Source organism: Rhinopithecus bieti, unplaced genomic scaffold, assembly GCF_001698545.2.
Source record: "Rhinopithecus bieti isolate Rb0 unplaced genomic scaffold, ASM169854v2 scaffold_110, whole genome shotgun sequence".
NCBI lineage: Eukaryota > Metazoa > Chordata > Mammalia > Primates > Cercopithecidae > Rhinopithecus > Rhinopithecus bieti.
This window is the reverse complement of record NW_016803311.1, coordinates 526,079-540,427: the sequence shown is the minus strand read 5'-3', so window position 1 is coordinate 540,427 and position 14,349 is coordinate 526,079. Positions and strand designations below refer to the sequence as shown.

The 14,349-nt window shown below is 43.6% G+C and overlaps 1 protein-coding gene across 2 annotated transcripts in view; it reads left to right on the top strand.

Moving 5' to 3' along the window:
• Positions 1-9,019: 9,019 nt before the first annotated feature.
• The window catches only part of GPRC5D (G protein-coupled receptor class C group 5 member D), a 13,157-nt gene continuing 7,827 nt past the window's right edge, over positions 9,020-14,349 (top strand). For both annotated transcript variants that reach the window (XM_017873037.1, XM_017873043.1), the window contains exons 1-2: positions 9,020-9,106; positions 11,112-12,051. In XM_017873037.1, the coding sequence (XP_017728526.1) occupies positions 11,157-12,051 (895 nt within the window). In that variant the 5' untranslated portion in view covers positions 9,020-9,106; positions 11,112-11,156. The remainder of the gene's footprint in view (positions 9,107-11,111; positions 12,052-14,349) is intronic.

Genomic DNA, 14,349 nt, shown 5'->3' with positions numbered 1-14,349 from the left:
GAGAGGAATTAGACTCCACCTCTCAATGGGAGGAATGTATGATACTTACAGCCACCTTTTAAAATTGCTGCCTTTTAGATTCCTTAAATGTATTTAACATATTAAAGTGTATTGCACAGCTGAGTGCAGTGGTGCGCGCCTGTAATCCCAGCAATTTGGGAGGCTGAGGCAGAATGATTGCTTGATGCCAGGTGTTCAAGACCAGTCTGGAATAGCGAATTTCTGTCTTCATGAAAAAATTTTAATTGTTTTGTTTTAAGACAGAGTCTTGGCCGGGCACGGTGGCTCAAGCCTGTAATCCCAGCACTTTGGGAGACCGAGACGGGCGGATCATGAGGTCAGGAGATCGAGACCATCCTGGCTAATACGGTGAAACCCCGTCTCTACTAAAAAATACAAAAAACTAGCCGGGCGACGAGGCGGGCACCTGTAGTCCCAGCTACTTGGGAGGCTGAGGCAGGAGAATGGCGTAAACCAGGGAGGCGGAGCAGTGAGCTGAAATCTGGCCACTGCACTCCAGCCTGGGCGGCAGAGCAAGACTCTGTCTCAAAAAAAAAAAAAAAAAAAAAAGACAGAGTCTTGCTCTGTCGCCCAGGATGGAGTGCAATGGTATGATCTTGGCTCACTGCAACCTCTGCCTTCTGGGTTCAAGCAATTCTTGTGTCTCAGCCTCCTGAGCGGCTGGGATTACAGGTGTGCACCACCACACCCAGCTAATTTTTGTATTTTTAGTAGAGATGGTTTTGCCATGTTGGCCAGGCTGGTCTCGAATTCCTGGCCTCAAGAGATCCAAAAAAAAAAAAAGACAGAGTCTTGCTCTGTCGCCCAGGATGGAGTGCAATGGTATGATCTTGGCTCACTGCAACCTCTGCCTTCTGGGTTCAAGCAATTCTTGTGTCTCAGCCTCCTGAGCGGCTGGGATTACAGGTGTGCACCACCACACCCAGCTAATTTTGTATTTTTAGTAGAGATGGTTTTGCCATGTTGGCCAGGCTGGTCTCGAATTCCTGGCCTCAAGAGATCCACCCACCTTGGCCTTCCAAAGCGCTGGGATTACAGGCATGAGCCACCACACCCGGTCTAAATTTTTTTTTTTTTTTTTTTGAGATAGAGTCTTGCTCTGTCCCAGGCTGGAGTGCAGTGGCGTGATCTCGGCTCCCAAGCAGCTGGGATTACAGGCACCTGCCACCACACCTGGCAAATTTTTGTATTTTTAGTAGAGACAGGTTTCACCATCTTGGCCAGGATAGTCTCAAACTCCTGACCTTGTGATCCACCCACCTTGGCCTCCCAAAGTGCTGGGATTACAGGCATGAGCCACTGCGCTGGGCCAAAATTTTTTTTAATTAAAAAAAATATTATCTGAGCATGGTGGTGTGCACCTGTATTTCCAGTTATGCCTGAGCCCAGGAGTTTGAGGCTGCACTGAGCTTTGATGGCACCACTGAACTCCAGTCCAGGTGACAGAGCAAGACTCTGTCTTTAAAAAAGGGGAAAATAATGCCCCAAATCAGCTAAATGTGCATTTTACTATCCAAATACCATGTCCAAAATATTTGCCAGATGAAATAGTTTTCAGTTTAACAAAATCTAAATCTTATTTTGACTATTTTCCCTCATGGAAACCAGGACTTTGACTATGTGTGGTAAGCGAATATGTCAGCTCCAATATCTGAACAAAATATTTCTACAAGTTTTGCCCACTGGCATCTCATTTGATTTCAATAAATCCGTGAAGTTCAGGAAAATTTCTTCAGGTGCCAAAGCCTTATGATGAATAAACCAAGGCTGTTAGTAGTTTTTTAAACAATATTTATTAATTCCGCCAGATTTTCTGGTTGTATTTGTTGTCCACACTTATAATTCCTTTACATTTTTTTCAGTTTAAATAATATTCAAGGTATGGCAATTCCTCAAGGAGCTAAAAACAGAACTACCATTGGACCCAGCAATCCCACTACTGGCTATATACCCAAAGGAATGCAAATCGTTCTACCATAAAGACACATGCACACGAATGTTCATTGCAGCACTCTTCACAACAGCAAACACATGGAATCAACTTAAATGCACGTCCATGACAGATTAGATAAAGAAAATGTGGGACATATACACCATGGAAGACTATGCAACTATAAAATAAAATGAGATCATGCCTTTTGCCGGAACATAGATGGAGCTGGAGGCCATTATTCTTAGCAAATTAACACAGAAACAGAAAGCCAAATACCATATATTCTCACTTATAATGGGGAGCTAAATGATGAGAGCTTATGAACACAAAGAAGGAAACAACAGACACAGGGGGTCTACTTGAGGGGAGAGGGTGGGAGGTGGCAGAGGAGCAGAAAATATAATTATTGGGCACTGGGCTTCATACCTGGATGATGAGATATTATGTACAACAAACCTCATGACACATGTTTACCTATGTAACAAACCTTCACATGTACCCACAAACCTAAAATAAAAGTTAAAATTTTTTAAAAAATAATAATGTTCAATAAACAATATACTTTTCCAACTAGGAGATTATAACTAATCCAGTTGAGGGTAAAATAAAATTTAAGGCCAGGTACGGTGGCTCACGCCTGTAATCCCAGCACTTTGGGAGGCCAAGGCGGGCAGATCACCTGAGGTCAGGAGTTCAAGACCAGCCTGGCCAACATGGTGAAACCTCGTCTCTACTAAAAGTACAAAAAAAAAATTAGCCAGGCATGGTGGTGCACACCTGTAATCCCAGCTACTTGAGAGGCTGAGGCACAAGAATCACTTGAACCCAGGAGGTGGAGGTTGCAGTGAGCCAAGATTGCACCACTGCACTCCAGCCTGGGCAACAAGAGTGAAACTCCATCTCAAAATAAAATAAAATAAAATAAAATTTAAACAATACAACGAATTCTTCATAAAAATTGTCTTGTCAGTCATATCGGATCTGACTAAAAGTGTTGGCAACTTGCAATATCAGTGCTTTCATTAAGTTGAATCACAAAATCTGCACCAGACTGTCATTGCATTCAAAAACATTGCATCTTATTGTTCTGTAATAGTATAGATGTGATGAGATATTATGGGATACTAAAAGGTATAATTTTTAATTTTTCAGCTGATTCATCATTTTATCATAAAAAATCTTACGTATCATCTCATCCATCCTGGAAGAGTAATTTTTGACAGCTGCATGACCCATTTTCTTTTTTACCCCTAATACACTACTAAATAGGTGATTATATGGCTCTTTCATTAATAGTAGTTGACAACTTATAAATTTTAACAATTATATGTATTTTCCTTTGGAAACATTTCTTTGACTTATTGACAAGATACTATGTTGTATTTCCAGGTATTTTTTTTATTTTGAAGATCCTAAGCTTTCAATTATAAATTTTGTTTATAAATAGTATGTTGAATCTGTCATTTTTGTTAAGCCTTGCATATTTTATAAAATCGCATTTAAATAATCTTCACTATCAGGTCTTCTATGTACTTTTTCCTTTTTAGAATGCAACTCAAATAAAATAAAAAATAGTGTTCTCTTTTGGGTTTTGGCGGAGGCAGTTTGAGACAGGATCTCACTCTGTCACCCAGGCTGGAGTGGAGTGGCACCATCTCGGCTCACTGCAGCTTCAACCTCTTGGGCTCAAGTGATCCTCCCACCTCAGCCTCCTGAGTAGCTAGGACTACAGGTGTGCACCACCATGCCTGACTAATATTTGTATTTTTTGTAGAGATGGGTTTTGCCATGTTGCCCAGTCTGGTCTTGAACTCCTGGGCTCAAGCAATCTGCCAGCCTCAGCCTCCCAAAGTCTGGGATTACAGAAGCAAGCCACCACACCTGGCCCAAAAACTGTTATTAGGGTCAACATTTTTCTCAGTATTGTCAGATTTATACTTCCAGATGCACAACAAATTCTTCATAAAAATTGTCTTGTCAGTCACATCTGGTCTGACTAAAAGTGTTGGCAATTTGCAACTTCAGTGTTGTGATTTAATTGAATCACAAAATCTGTATCAGACTGTAATTACATAAAAAACATTGCCTCCTATTATTCTGCAATAGTGAATGTGTCAACAAGCTGAACTTGAATGTACCTCTATATTTTTATATCATCTGCTTTCTTCTTTAAAGCAGCTCTATATAAGAGCTATAAAGCAGCTCTGTATAAGAGAATGTATACTAGTTCAGTTAAAGTGTTATAATAGCTACAAACTGAAAAAAAAAAAAAAAAAGTAGAATAACTTCCATTCCAAAAAATATCCTGACATTCTTAAGTGATACTCAGTTGAAGGTCTTGACAATTTGCTGATCAATTGCTATGGCACTTCACAACTAATTCAACATTATATCAATATAAAATTAAACTGTACAATGTTCACGTCCTAATATAAAATTGATCAGACTAGGCATCAAATAACAGAAAACCAAATAAGATGCCCAGGGTCAGCTATATAGTTTCTGGAGCCAAATGTAAAACAAAAATATGTGGTCCAGGCTGGGTCCACGGTTCACACCTGTAATCCCAGCACTTTGGGAGGCCGAGGTGGGTGGAGTACTTGAGGTCAGGAGTTCAAGACCAGCCTAGCCAAAATGGTGAAACGCCATCTCTACTAAAAATACAAAAATTAGCTGGGTGTTGTGGCTCATGCCCGTAATCCCAGCTACTCAGGAAACTGAGGTATGAGAATCACTTGAACTCAGGAGACAGAGGTTGCAGTGAGCTGAGATCGTGCCACTGCATTCCAGCCTGGGAAACAGAACTAGACTCCGTCTCAAGAAAAAAAGGAAAGAAAAAAGAAAGAGAAAGGAAGAAAGGAAGAAGGAAGGAAGGAAGGAAGGAAGGAAGGAAGGAAGGAAGGAAGGAAGGAAGGAAGGGAGGGAGGGAGGGAGGGAGGGAGGGAAAGAAAGGGAAAGAAGAAAGAAAGAGAAGAAAGAAAGAAAGAGAAAGAAAGGAAAGAAAGAGAGAGAAAGCGACAGAAAGAAAAGAGAGAGAGAAAGAAAGAAAGAAAAGAGAGAGAGAAAGAAAGAAAAAATATGCAGCCCTGCTTGGAAATGAACAAGTTAATTCCCCCTTTCTAAGGGCCCACCATCCCAACCCATGGCGGACAGGTGAGCCCAGGTGACGGGCAGCAGTAGTCACAGAGCAGACACAGAAATGGGGAGGCCAGCCGGGCAACACAGGACACCACATGGTGGCATAGAATGGGTGGCCAAGAACCTGTCTCAGGAAGGAGGGGAGGCCATGGAAGGCAGGGTGGGGTGTGAGTCAAGACTCAAGCCTCAGCGCATGCTTCTGTGTCCTGCCCCACTTCACTTACCAAACACAAATTCAAAGATGCAAGTATTAACAATTTCGGTATGGCGACCACAGTATCAAATTCCAAGCCCAGGGCCCTTCTGAATGGGGTTCACCATACAGCTGCACTGGTTACACCCCCGTGAAGCCATCCCTGGAGATGCCAGTGAGCAAAAGAACAAATGGGCCACTCCTGACCGATGCATTCTGTCCCACACAGCCTGTCCTCACATGACCAGTCATGATAGCTGCAGGATAAAGAATATGTGATGCACTTTGATATTCTTTTTGTTGTTGTTATTGTTCTGATCAAATCATGCTTAAGGGCTCAGGTCTCCCTAAAAGCCAGTCCTTATAAGGTGGGAAGAGTCAGGAAAGGCTGCCTGGTACAACAGCAAGAATATGGCCAGGAGACAACAAACCTTGGCTGTCATCTTCAACATTGCATATGGTAAGCACATCCCTTCATCTCTGGGCCTCTGCTTCCTTATTATTAAATTCCTCATGTACCATTGGCTTGCTTATTATTAATCATTAATAGGGGTTAGGCAAGGTAACTTTTAACATTCCCTCCAGCTCTGTTTATGTGAGAAGGAAACAACATAAATAGGTGTTTGACATAAGGTGTTTCGTGTCCTGACTGTTTTATTTCCATTTTTATTGGACTCATTGTAATCAGTGTATTTTGATTAATCAAAGCCATATCTGAGCTGTTTGTTCTGATGTTATTGTAGCATAGAAGCCAAAAGAAATGAGCTGTGAGTAATTTGGATGTGTGTAGGCAAAAAGGCCCCTTATATCCTTCAGGGCTAGCTGCAGATGGGTTAATTCTATAACGCTAGATTTTAAAATAACAATAATTAATACCTGGGATACATCCTTTTATCTAAGATGCTTAAAGGGCTTTGTGGTCATTAACCCATAAATCCACTGGCCTCAAGCCATCAGGAACTCAAGAGGAATCTCCTTAGAAGACAAGCAGACCAAAAACTAAAACACCACCAGAAGGAGGAATGACAACCATGACTAACAGCAGGAAGGGGGTGGGAGGTGCAGGATCAACAAAATAGTGCTCCTGGAAGAAGTAAATGGAAAATCCTCATGCGGTTCTGCTGACAGCAGTTTAACCACTCACTATGCTCTTCGAGTTGATGCTCACGGATGTCACATTTCATCATCGGAAAAATCCCTTTACCCTTAATGTAAACATTAGCCTTCACAGCTTTGGAAAGACTGCTGTTACACCCAAAGCAGGTAAAGGGGAGCTTAAGGTGTAATTGGATGTAAGAAAATCTATCATCCCTAGAATTTTCTTCTCTCATAGGAGAAAATGGCTTTTTGAAGTTAAGGAATCTCTAAAGATAGAACACCAGCCAGGTGCAGTGGCTCACATCCATAATCCCAGCACTTTGGGAAGCCGAGGCGGGTGGATCACGAGGTCAGGAGATCGAGACCATTCTGGGTAATACGGTGAAACCCCATCTTTACTAAAAATACAAAAGATTAGCCGGGTGTGGTGGCGGGCGCCTGTAGTCCCAGCTACTCAGGAGGCTGAGGGAGGAGAATGGCGTGAACCCGGGAGGCGGAGCTTGCAGTGAGCCCAGGTTGGGCCACTGTACTCCAGCCTGGGCAACAGAGCGAGACTCTGTCTCAAAACACAAAACAAAACAAAACAACAAAACAACAAAAAAGATAGAGCACCACTTCAGAATGATTTTGTCAAGAGTTTGTTAAGTCTCTGACTTATTTGCAGGTGTTTCCCATTAATACACATCTGTTGAAAACCACACAGCTAAAAGGACCTTCTGAAAGATCTGGAATTTTATCTTTAGAATTATTCCATTAATCAAATTATCCATCACCCAGGAGGTTCTCCACATGGGAGCAGGTACTACAGGGACATAAAATGTGGAACCTGACCCCCAGGCAGCTATAAATCCAATCAGGAGATGAGATTAATTCAAATAACATGAACCAAGACAATTCTTATTTATTATTCATTTATTTCAATTCATTATTATTTAATATGTATTCATAAGTTAACTAATAGGCAGAAAATAGGGTTTCTGTGATTTTGAACAGACCCCAAGTCTTGTGGAGTTCCTGGTGGAAGGTGATCAGCGAGGGCTAGAATGATGAGGGAAGGCAGGAAGAGTCATAGAGGAGATAAGATGAACAAAATTCTACAGGGAGAGAAAGAATTTGGTTCAAAAATAGGATAAATGTGAATCAAGCAAAAGGCAGTTTCAGACAGCAACAGCACCTAAGAGGTGAGCAGATGAAAACTTTTTTTTTTGTGAGCCAGTGGAAAAACCAAGCGGGCTAAGTCATAGAGCCTGGAGACGTGAAGGAAGTACAGGTGGGTAAGAAAGGTAGAGCCAGATCACAAGCGCCTTGAAACCAGACACTGGTTTGGGGTCTTCGGCAGTCCTCTATCGAAATACATATATTCAGGGGCCAGGTGCGGTGGCTCACACCTGTAATCTCAGCCCTTTGGGAGGCAGAGGCAGGCGGATCACTTGAGGTCAGGAGTTTGAGACCAGCCTGGCCAACGGAGTAGAAAGCCCCGTTTCTACCAAGAATATGAAAAGCTAGCTGGGAGTGGTGGCATGCACCTGTAATCTCAGCTACTCAGGAGGCCGAGGCAGGAGAATCGCTTGAACCCAGGAGACGGAGTGAGCCGAGATCACGCCACTGCACTCCAGCCTGGGCGACAAAGCGAGACACCATCTCAAAAAAAAAAAAAATGCATGTATTCAGGAAGAGAATCAAGGAGTAAATTGGAGGTGGCAGGGGCACGGTTGGTGGGTGTAGGCTGGACATTGTGCTGTGCTGTATTTTGTGTCACCATAGGAGAAAAGGAATATGTACTCCAGTATCAGCCAGTGACCTTTAATTGTCAGTTCTTTATCTTGAGATAAATTCACAGACTGATTCACAGTTTTGCCTGCCACTGGCCATTTTAATGCCAGTAGTAGGCAAAACCACCATTCCTTATGTACCAGTGAAACCCTCATTACCTGTACTTTGTTGAATGGATGCTCTTTTGAATTAAAATCAAGATGTGGGGGCCAGGCGAGGTGGTTCATGCCTGTAATCCCAACACTTTGGGAGGCTGAGGCGGGCAGATCACAAGGTCAGGAGTCTGAGACCAGCCTGGCCAACACAGTGAAACCCCGTCTCTACTAAAAATACAAAATGTTGTGGCATGCACCTGTAATCCCAGCTACTCAGGAGGCTGAGGCAGAATTGCTTGAATCCGGGAGGCCAGAGGTTGCAGTGAACTGAGATCACACCATTGCACTCCAGCTTGGGTGACAGAGCAAGACTCCATCTCAAAACAAACAAACAAACAAAATCAAGATGTGGGAAAGTCTCCAGAGATGGCTTTTTAGGGAATAGGTCAGAAGAAGGACGAGGTATCCTGGTGTAAGTCACCTGAGGGCCTTGTGTAGCTTCCCTGAATATGTTGCAATACACTGGGAGGAAGCCGTATTTCCTAGATTTATACCCACTTACAGATTTACACCCGCTCCCTAAGGCCAAGGTGCCTCTGGTCAGAAGTAGAATGAAAAAGAATTGTTCTCACCAAGGAAATCTCTGTAGAAAAGTTGCTGTGAAACTGGAATAGGTGTGTCTTTCTGTCCTTCCGGTTCTTTTTATAGATACTGCAGGAACCTCAGTGAGAGCCTACGGTTCTTCCGCCCATTTGGGGAGAGATTAAAGAAGCTGAGGTTGGCTCTTTCTTACTCATTGGCAGTTACAACCTCGCCAACACTACAGCCTAAGCTTCCAGAGTGGACACGGAGAAGGTAAGTTGGAATCAGGAGGCCATGCCCTCAGCTGTAAACCTGGGTCACCCAGCCATCTGGTCTGGGGATAACTGAAGGGACATAGAGCTAAGGGGTATTCAATTGCAACAGATTTTTTTTTTTTTTTCAAATGAATGTGTGGGATCTTTTCCTGGGCCACCTCAGTCCTCAGTCAAGACATGGACTTTCCTACTAAACTGTTCAAAAAGGTATTTAAAGAAAGGGACCATTTTGTACAATTCTTTGATGAACAAATAATAGGTGTTTAAATACAACCTGTTGCATTGGATTGACTTGAATTGAACTGAGGCCGGGCGCGGTGGCTCAAGCCTGTAATCCCAGCACTTTGGGAGGCCGAGGCGGGCGGATCACGAGGTCAAGAGATCGAGACCATCCTGGCTAACACGGTGAAACCCCGTCTCTACTAAAAAGTACAAAAAACTAGCCGGGCGAGGTGGCGGGCGCCTGTAGTCCCAGCTACTCGGGAGGCTGAGGCAGGAGAATGGCGTGAACCCGGGAGGCGGAGCTTGCAGTGAGCTGAGATCCGGCCACTGCACTCCAGCTTGGGCGACAGAGCGAGACTCCATCTCAAAAAAAAAAAAAAAAAAAAAAAAAGAATTGAACTGAAAGAAGGAACAGTCATTAAAATTACTGGGAAATTTTATTCCCAGTAATTCATCTGCCTGTCTCCTTCAAGCAGTGCATCAGTGTCTAGAACGATCCAATGATCCACTGATGTTGGCAGCCCTTGTTCTGGAGCCTGATATAACTGAATTCCGTCAATCATGCAAACATTCTCATACACCTCCTTTTATGAAAAAGATTTTGTGTTAGCTTTCAAACAGCCTTGGAAATTAGCATACACAAATGGACATATTATCAAGTGAAGTCTGTTCAGCTTTTCCCAGCGGGATGAAGCCAAGATAGTTTTGAGGGGTTTAGGTTGCCTTTCTCATTTCCTTTACTGACATCCTATATAAAACCGTTATAAATTTGGGGTAATATGTGTGATGGCATTTCCTATCCCCTTAGACTATGTTTGCATATATCTCTGAATTTTTTTCCCCCTGGGGAAGCTTAGCATTTAAATAAGTATCAGGAATCAAACAAAATGTAACTCAGGCTCTCGACAGTGTCCTAGGAACAATTTTGGTAAAGACATTTATTCCATATGCCCAGGTGTCTTCATTTCAGAATGACAGACATTAGAGTGCCCTCATGGACCACCCAGTAGGCATTCTTATAGTTATTAGGTTGGTGCAAAAGTAGTTGTGGTTCTTGCTATTACTTTTTTTGTTTGTGTGTTTTTTGGTTTTTGGTTTTTGTTTTCAGACAGGGTCTCACCCTGTCGCCCAGGCTGGAGTGCAGTGGCACGATCTTGGCTCACTGCAACCTCTGCCTCCCAGGTTCAAGCGATTCTCCTGCCTCAGCCTCCCAAGTGGCTGGGACTACAAGCACATGCCATCATGCCCGGCTAATTTTTTTTGTATTTTTAGTAGAGATGGGGTTTCATCACGTTGGTCAGGCTGGTCTTAAACTCCTGACTTCAAGTGATCCACCCACCTCGGCCTCCTAAAGTGCTAGGATTACAAGCATGAGCCACCGTACCTTGCCTCTTTTTTCTTTTTTTGAGACAGAGTCTCGTTCTGTCACCCAGGCTAGAGTGCCATGGGGTGATCTCGACTCACTGCAACCTCTGTCTCCCGGGTTCAAGCGATTCTCCTGCCTCAGCCTCCTGAGTAGCTGAGATTACAAGTGTGCACCACCACACCGGCTAATTTTCGTATTTTTAGTAGAGACAGGGTTTCACCATGTTGGCTAGACTGGTCTCGAACTGCTGACCTCAAGTGATCCATCCACTTCAGCCTTCCAAAGTGCTGGGATAACAGGAGTGAGCCACTGCGCCCAGCCTTCCTGCCATTACTTTTAATAGCAAAACCGCAATTACTTTTGCACCAACCTAAGAGATGCAGAGTTGTCAATTTGTCTCATCCTTGTTCTGCAGGGCATCAGAAAACCATTCTGGTGAGGTCTACACCCATAAGTCACCATGTACAAGGACTGCATCAAGTCCACTGGAGACTATTTTCTTCCCTGTGACTCTGAGGGGCCATGGGGCATCATTCTGGAGTCCCTGGCAATACTTGGCATCGTGGTCACAATTCTGCTACTCTTAGCATTTCTCTTCCTCATGCGAAAGATCCAAGACTGCAGCCAGTGGAATGTCCTCCCCACCCAGCTCCTCTTCCTCCTGAGTGTGCTGGGGCTCTTTGGACTCACTTTTGCCTTCATCATCCAGCTCAATCAGCAAACTGCCCCCGTACGCTACTTTCTCTTCGGGGTTCTCTTTGCTCTCTGTTTCTCATGCCTCTTAGCCCACGCCTCCAACCTAGTGAAGCTGGTTCGGGGTCGCGTCTCCTTCTCCTGGACGACAATTCTATGCATTGCTATTGGTTGCAGTCTGTTGCAGGTGATTATTGCCATTGAGTATGTGACTCTCATCATGACCAGAGGTATGATGTTTGTGCATATGACGCCCTGCCAGCTCAATGTGGACTTTGTTGTACTCCTGGTCTATGTCCTCTTCCTGATGGCCCTCACATTCTTCGTCTCCAAAGCCACCTTCTGTGGCCCGTGTGAGAACTGGAAGCAGCATGGAAGGCTCATCTTTATCACTGTACTCTTCTCCATCATCATCTGGGTGGTGTGGATCTCCATGCTCCTGAGAGGCAACCCGCAGTTCCAGCGACAGCCCCAGTGGGACGACCCGGTCGTCTGCATTGCCCTGGTCACCAACGCATGGGTTTTCCTGCTGCTGTACATTGTCCCCGAGCTCTGCATTCTCTACAGATCGTGTAGGCAGGAGTGCCCTTCACAAGGCCATGCCTGCCCCGTCACAGCCTACCAACACAGCTTCCAAGTGGAGAACCAGGAGCTCTCCAGAGGTACTTTTCTGGGGGATTCAGGGAGCAGGGAGGTGCTCCTACAGGAGAAGCAGGAGAGAAATCATGCAGTAGGATGAGCCAAGAGGAAACTGAAAGAAAATGGTCAGATATGGGGTGGGTGGCTTCATAGTTCAAGCATGGAAATGCAAACTCCCAGAATCAAGGTTAAATTTTTATGAAAATGAGTTCTTCCAAAGCATAGAGCTTTATGGGGGAGAGACCAAAACATACATGAATCAAAGGCCCTAAAGAAAAAGGGCATGACTCTGAATGCTCACACTGGCTAAAGAAAGGCATCCACTATAAAATGAGTTAACCAGGCCTGGCACGGTGGCTCAAGCCTGTAATCCCAGCACTTTGGGAGGCCAAGACGGGCGGATCACGAGGTCAGGAGATCGAGACCATCCTGGCTAACACGGTGAAACCCCGTCTCTACTAAAAAATACAAAAAAAAAACTAGCCGGGCAAGGTGGCGGGTGCCTGTAGTCCCAGTTACTCGGGAGGCTGAGGCAGAAGAATGGTGTAAACCCGGGAGGCGGAGCTTGCAGTGAGTTGAGATCCGGCCACTGCACTCCAGCCTGGGCGAACAGAGCGAGACTCCGTCTAAAAATGAGTTCACCAGCCCTAATTTAGGCCTGAACCATGCGATTCTGCATGACATCTAATGTTAAGTCCAGATGTGTTGGCCTTGGCCTTCAAGTGCAAAAGCCATTCCTGGCAGCAGTGATGGACATTTTGAAAATTTGTCTCAAAGCTAATTTGCCCAAACATCATCTTAAACTGATTCATAGGACTCACCACCTCATTAAAGTCATAAAACCCAAACACTTCTGGATTTCAACTTTTCAAACCATTTATTGTTTAAAATCCTTCAAGGCTTACAAAAAACGAGAGGAAGAGTCATTATATCCTAATTCTGAGTAAAGACTCAGATGTGTGATCATTAGGAGAAAGAAAGTAACTTGCTTATGTGACATTTTCATAATGATTTCTGGGTCATATTTTTATTCAAGCCACCTGACTACACTTTGTTAAGGAATAAAATATATTATCCATGGCAACAAGGATGCTTGGACCCCAACAACCTGGGGGAAATAGTGGCTAATTTCAATTATCTGGAAATATGTCAAAATTCATTAATTCCTTTTCTGAAACATCTGGGCTATTATCAAAAACCCAACATCATAGTTTTACATCAATTTTTATGTTTTAATAGGCATCTGGTTTCTCACATTTTATTTCTAATGTGTAACGATGATGTTATTTTATATATTGTACAGCACACATAATGTTCACTAGGCTCAAAAAAAAATTCACATAAGCTTCCTTTTAAGTACACACACTTTTTTTGAGCTGTAATCTATGGCTAATTGCGCATTCAAATTAAATCCTGTTCAGATAAATACATCCATTAATTCTTTTCAGCTCAGTTGACCAAAAGTTGGAAACTGACACTACACTTTTTTTCCCATAACAGTTTTTCATTGCTTGTTGGTGATGCATAGTCACATCACTCTCAGTTTTGTGGCAGAATTGCAGAGTCAATCTTTCCTGAAAATACTTCTCATAGTTCTTACTAGAAGATAAAACTTTCTGTGTTTGTTTTTGTTGCTGCTGTGTGTTTCCAGGAAACAAAAGTCAGAGCAAAAAAAATTCTTAGAGTTTCACAATAAACCCAAATACACTGAGCTTTGTAATGATCAATATTCCATACCCCACAAAATACCAGGCAAGAGTTGAAAGGGTTCAAAGGAATATCTCAGTTGAAGAGCAAGGGCTTGCTAAAATACGATGATTCCTGGTTTGGCCAAGAGTATCCTATTACTCAAGCAAGGTTAGAAAATCTATTTCTGAGCAGGAAATAGTCTGCCAATGATAGTCATCATCAATGTAATTTGAAATGTTGTGGGAAAAAAAATCAATAGTGTTGTAAAGAACATATTGATTGGCTGGGCTCTGTGGCTCGCACCTGTAATCCCAGCACTTTGGGAGGCCGGGGCGGGTGGATCAGTTCAGCTCAGGAGTTTAAGACCAGTCTGGGCAACATGGCGAAACCCCATCTCTACAAAAAATTAGCTGGGCATGGTGGCGCAGGTCTGTGGTCCCAGCTACTCAGGAGGCTGAGGTGGGAAGATCACTTGAGCCTGGGAGGTTGAGGCTGCAGGGAGCCATGATTGCACCACTGCACTACAGCCTGGGTGACAGAATGAGACCCTGTCTCAATTAAAAAAAAAAAGAAGAAGAAAGAAGGAAGGAAGGAAGGGAGAGGGGAGAGGGAGGGAGAAGGGGAGAGGGAGG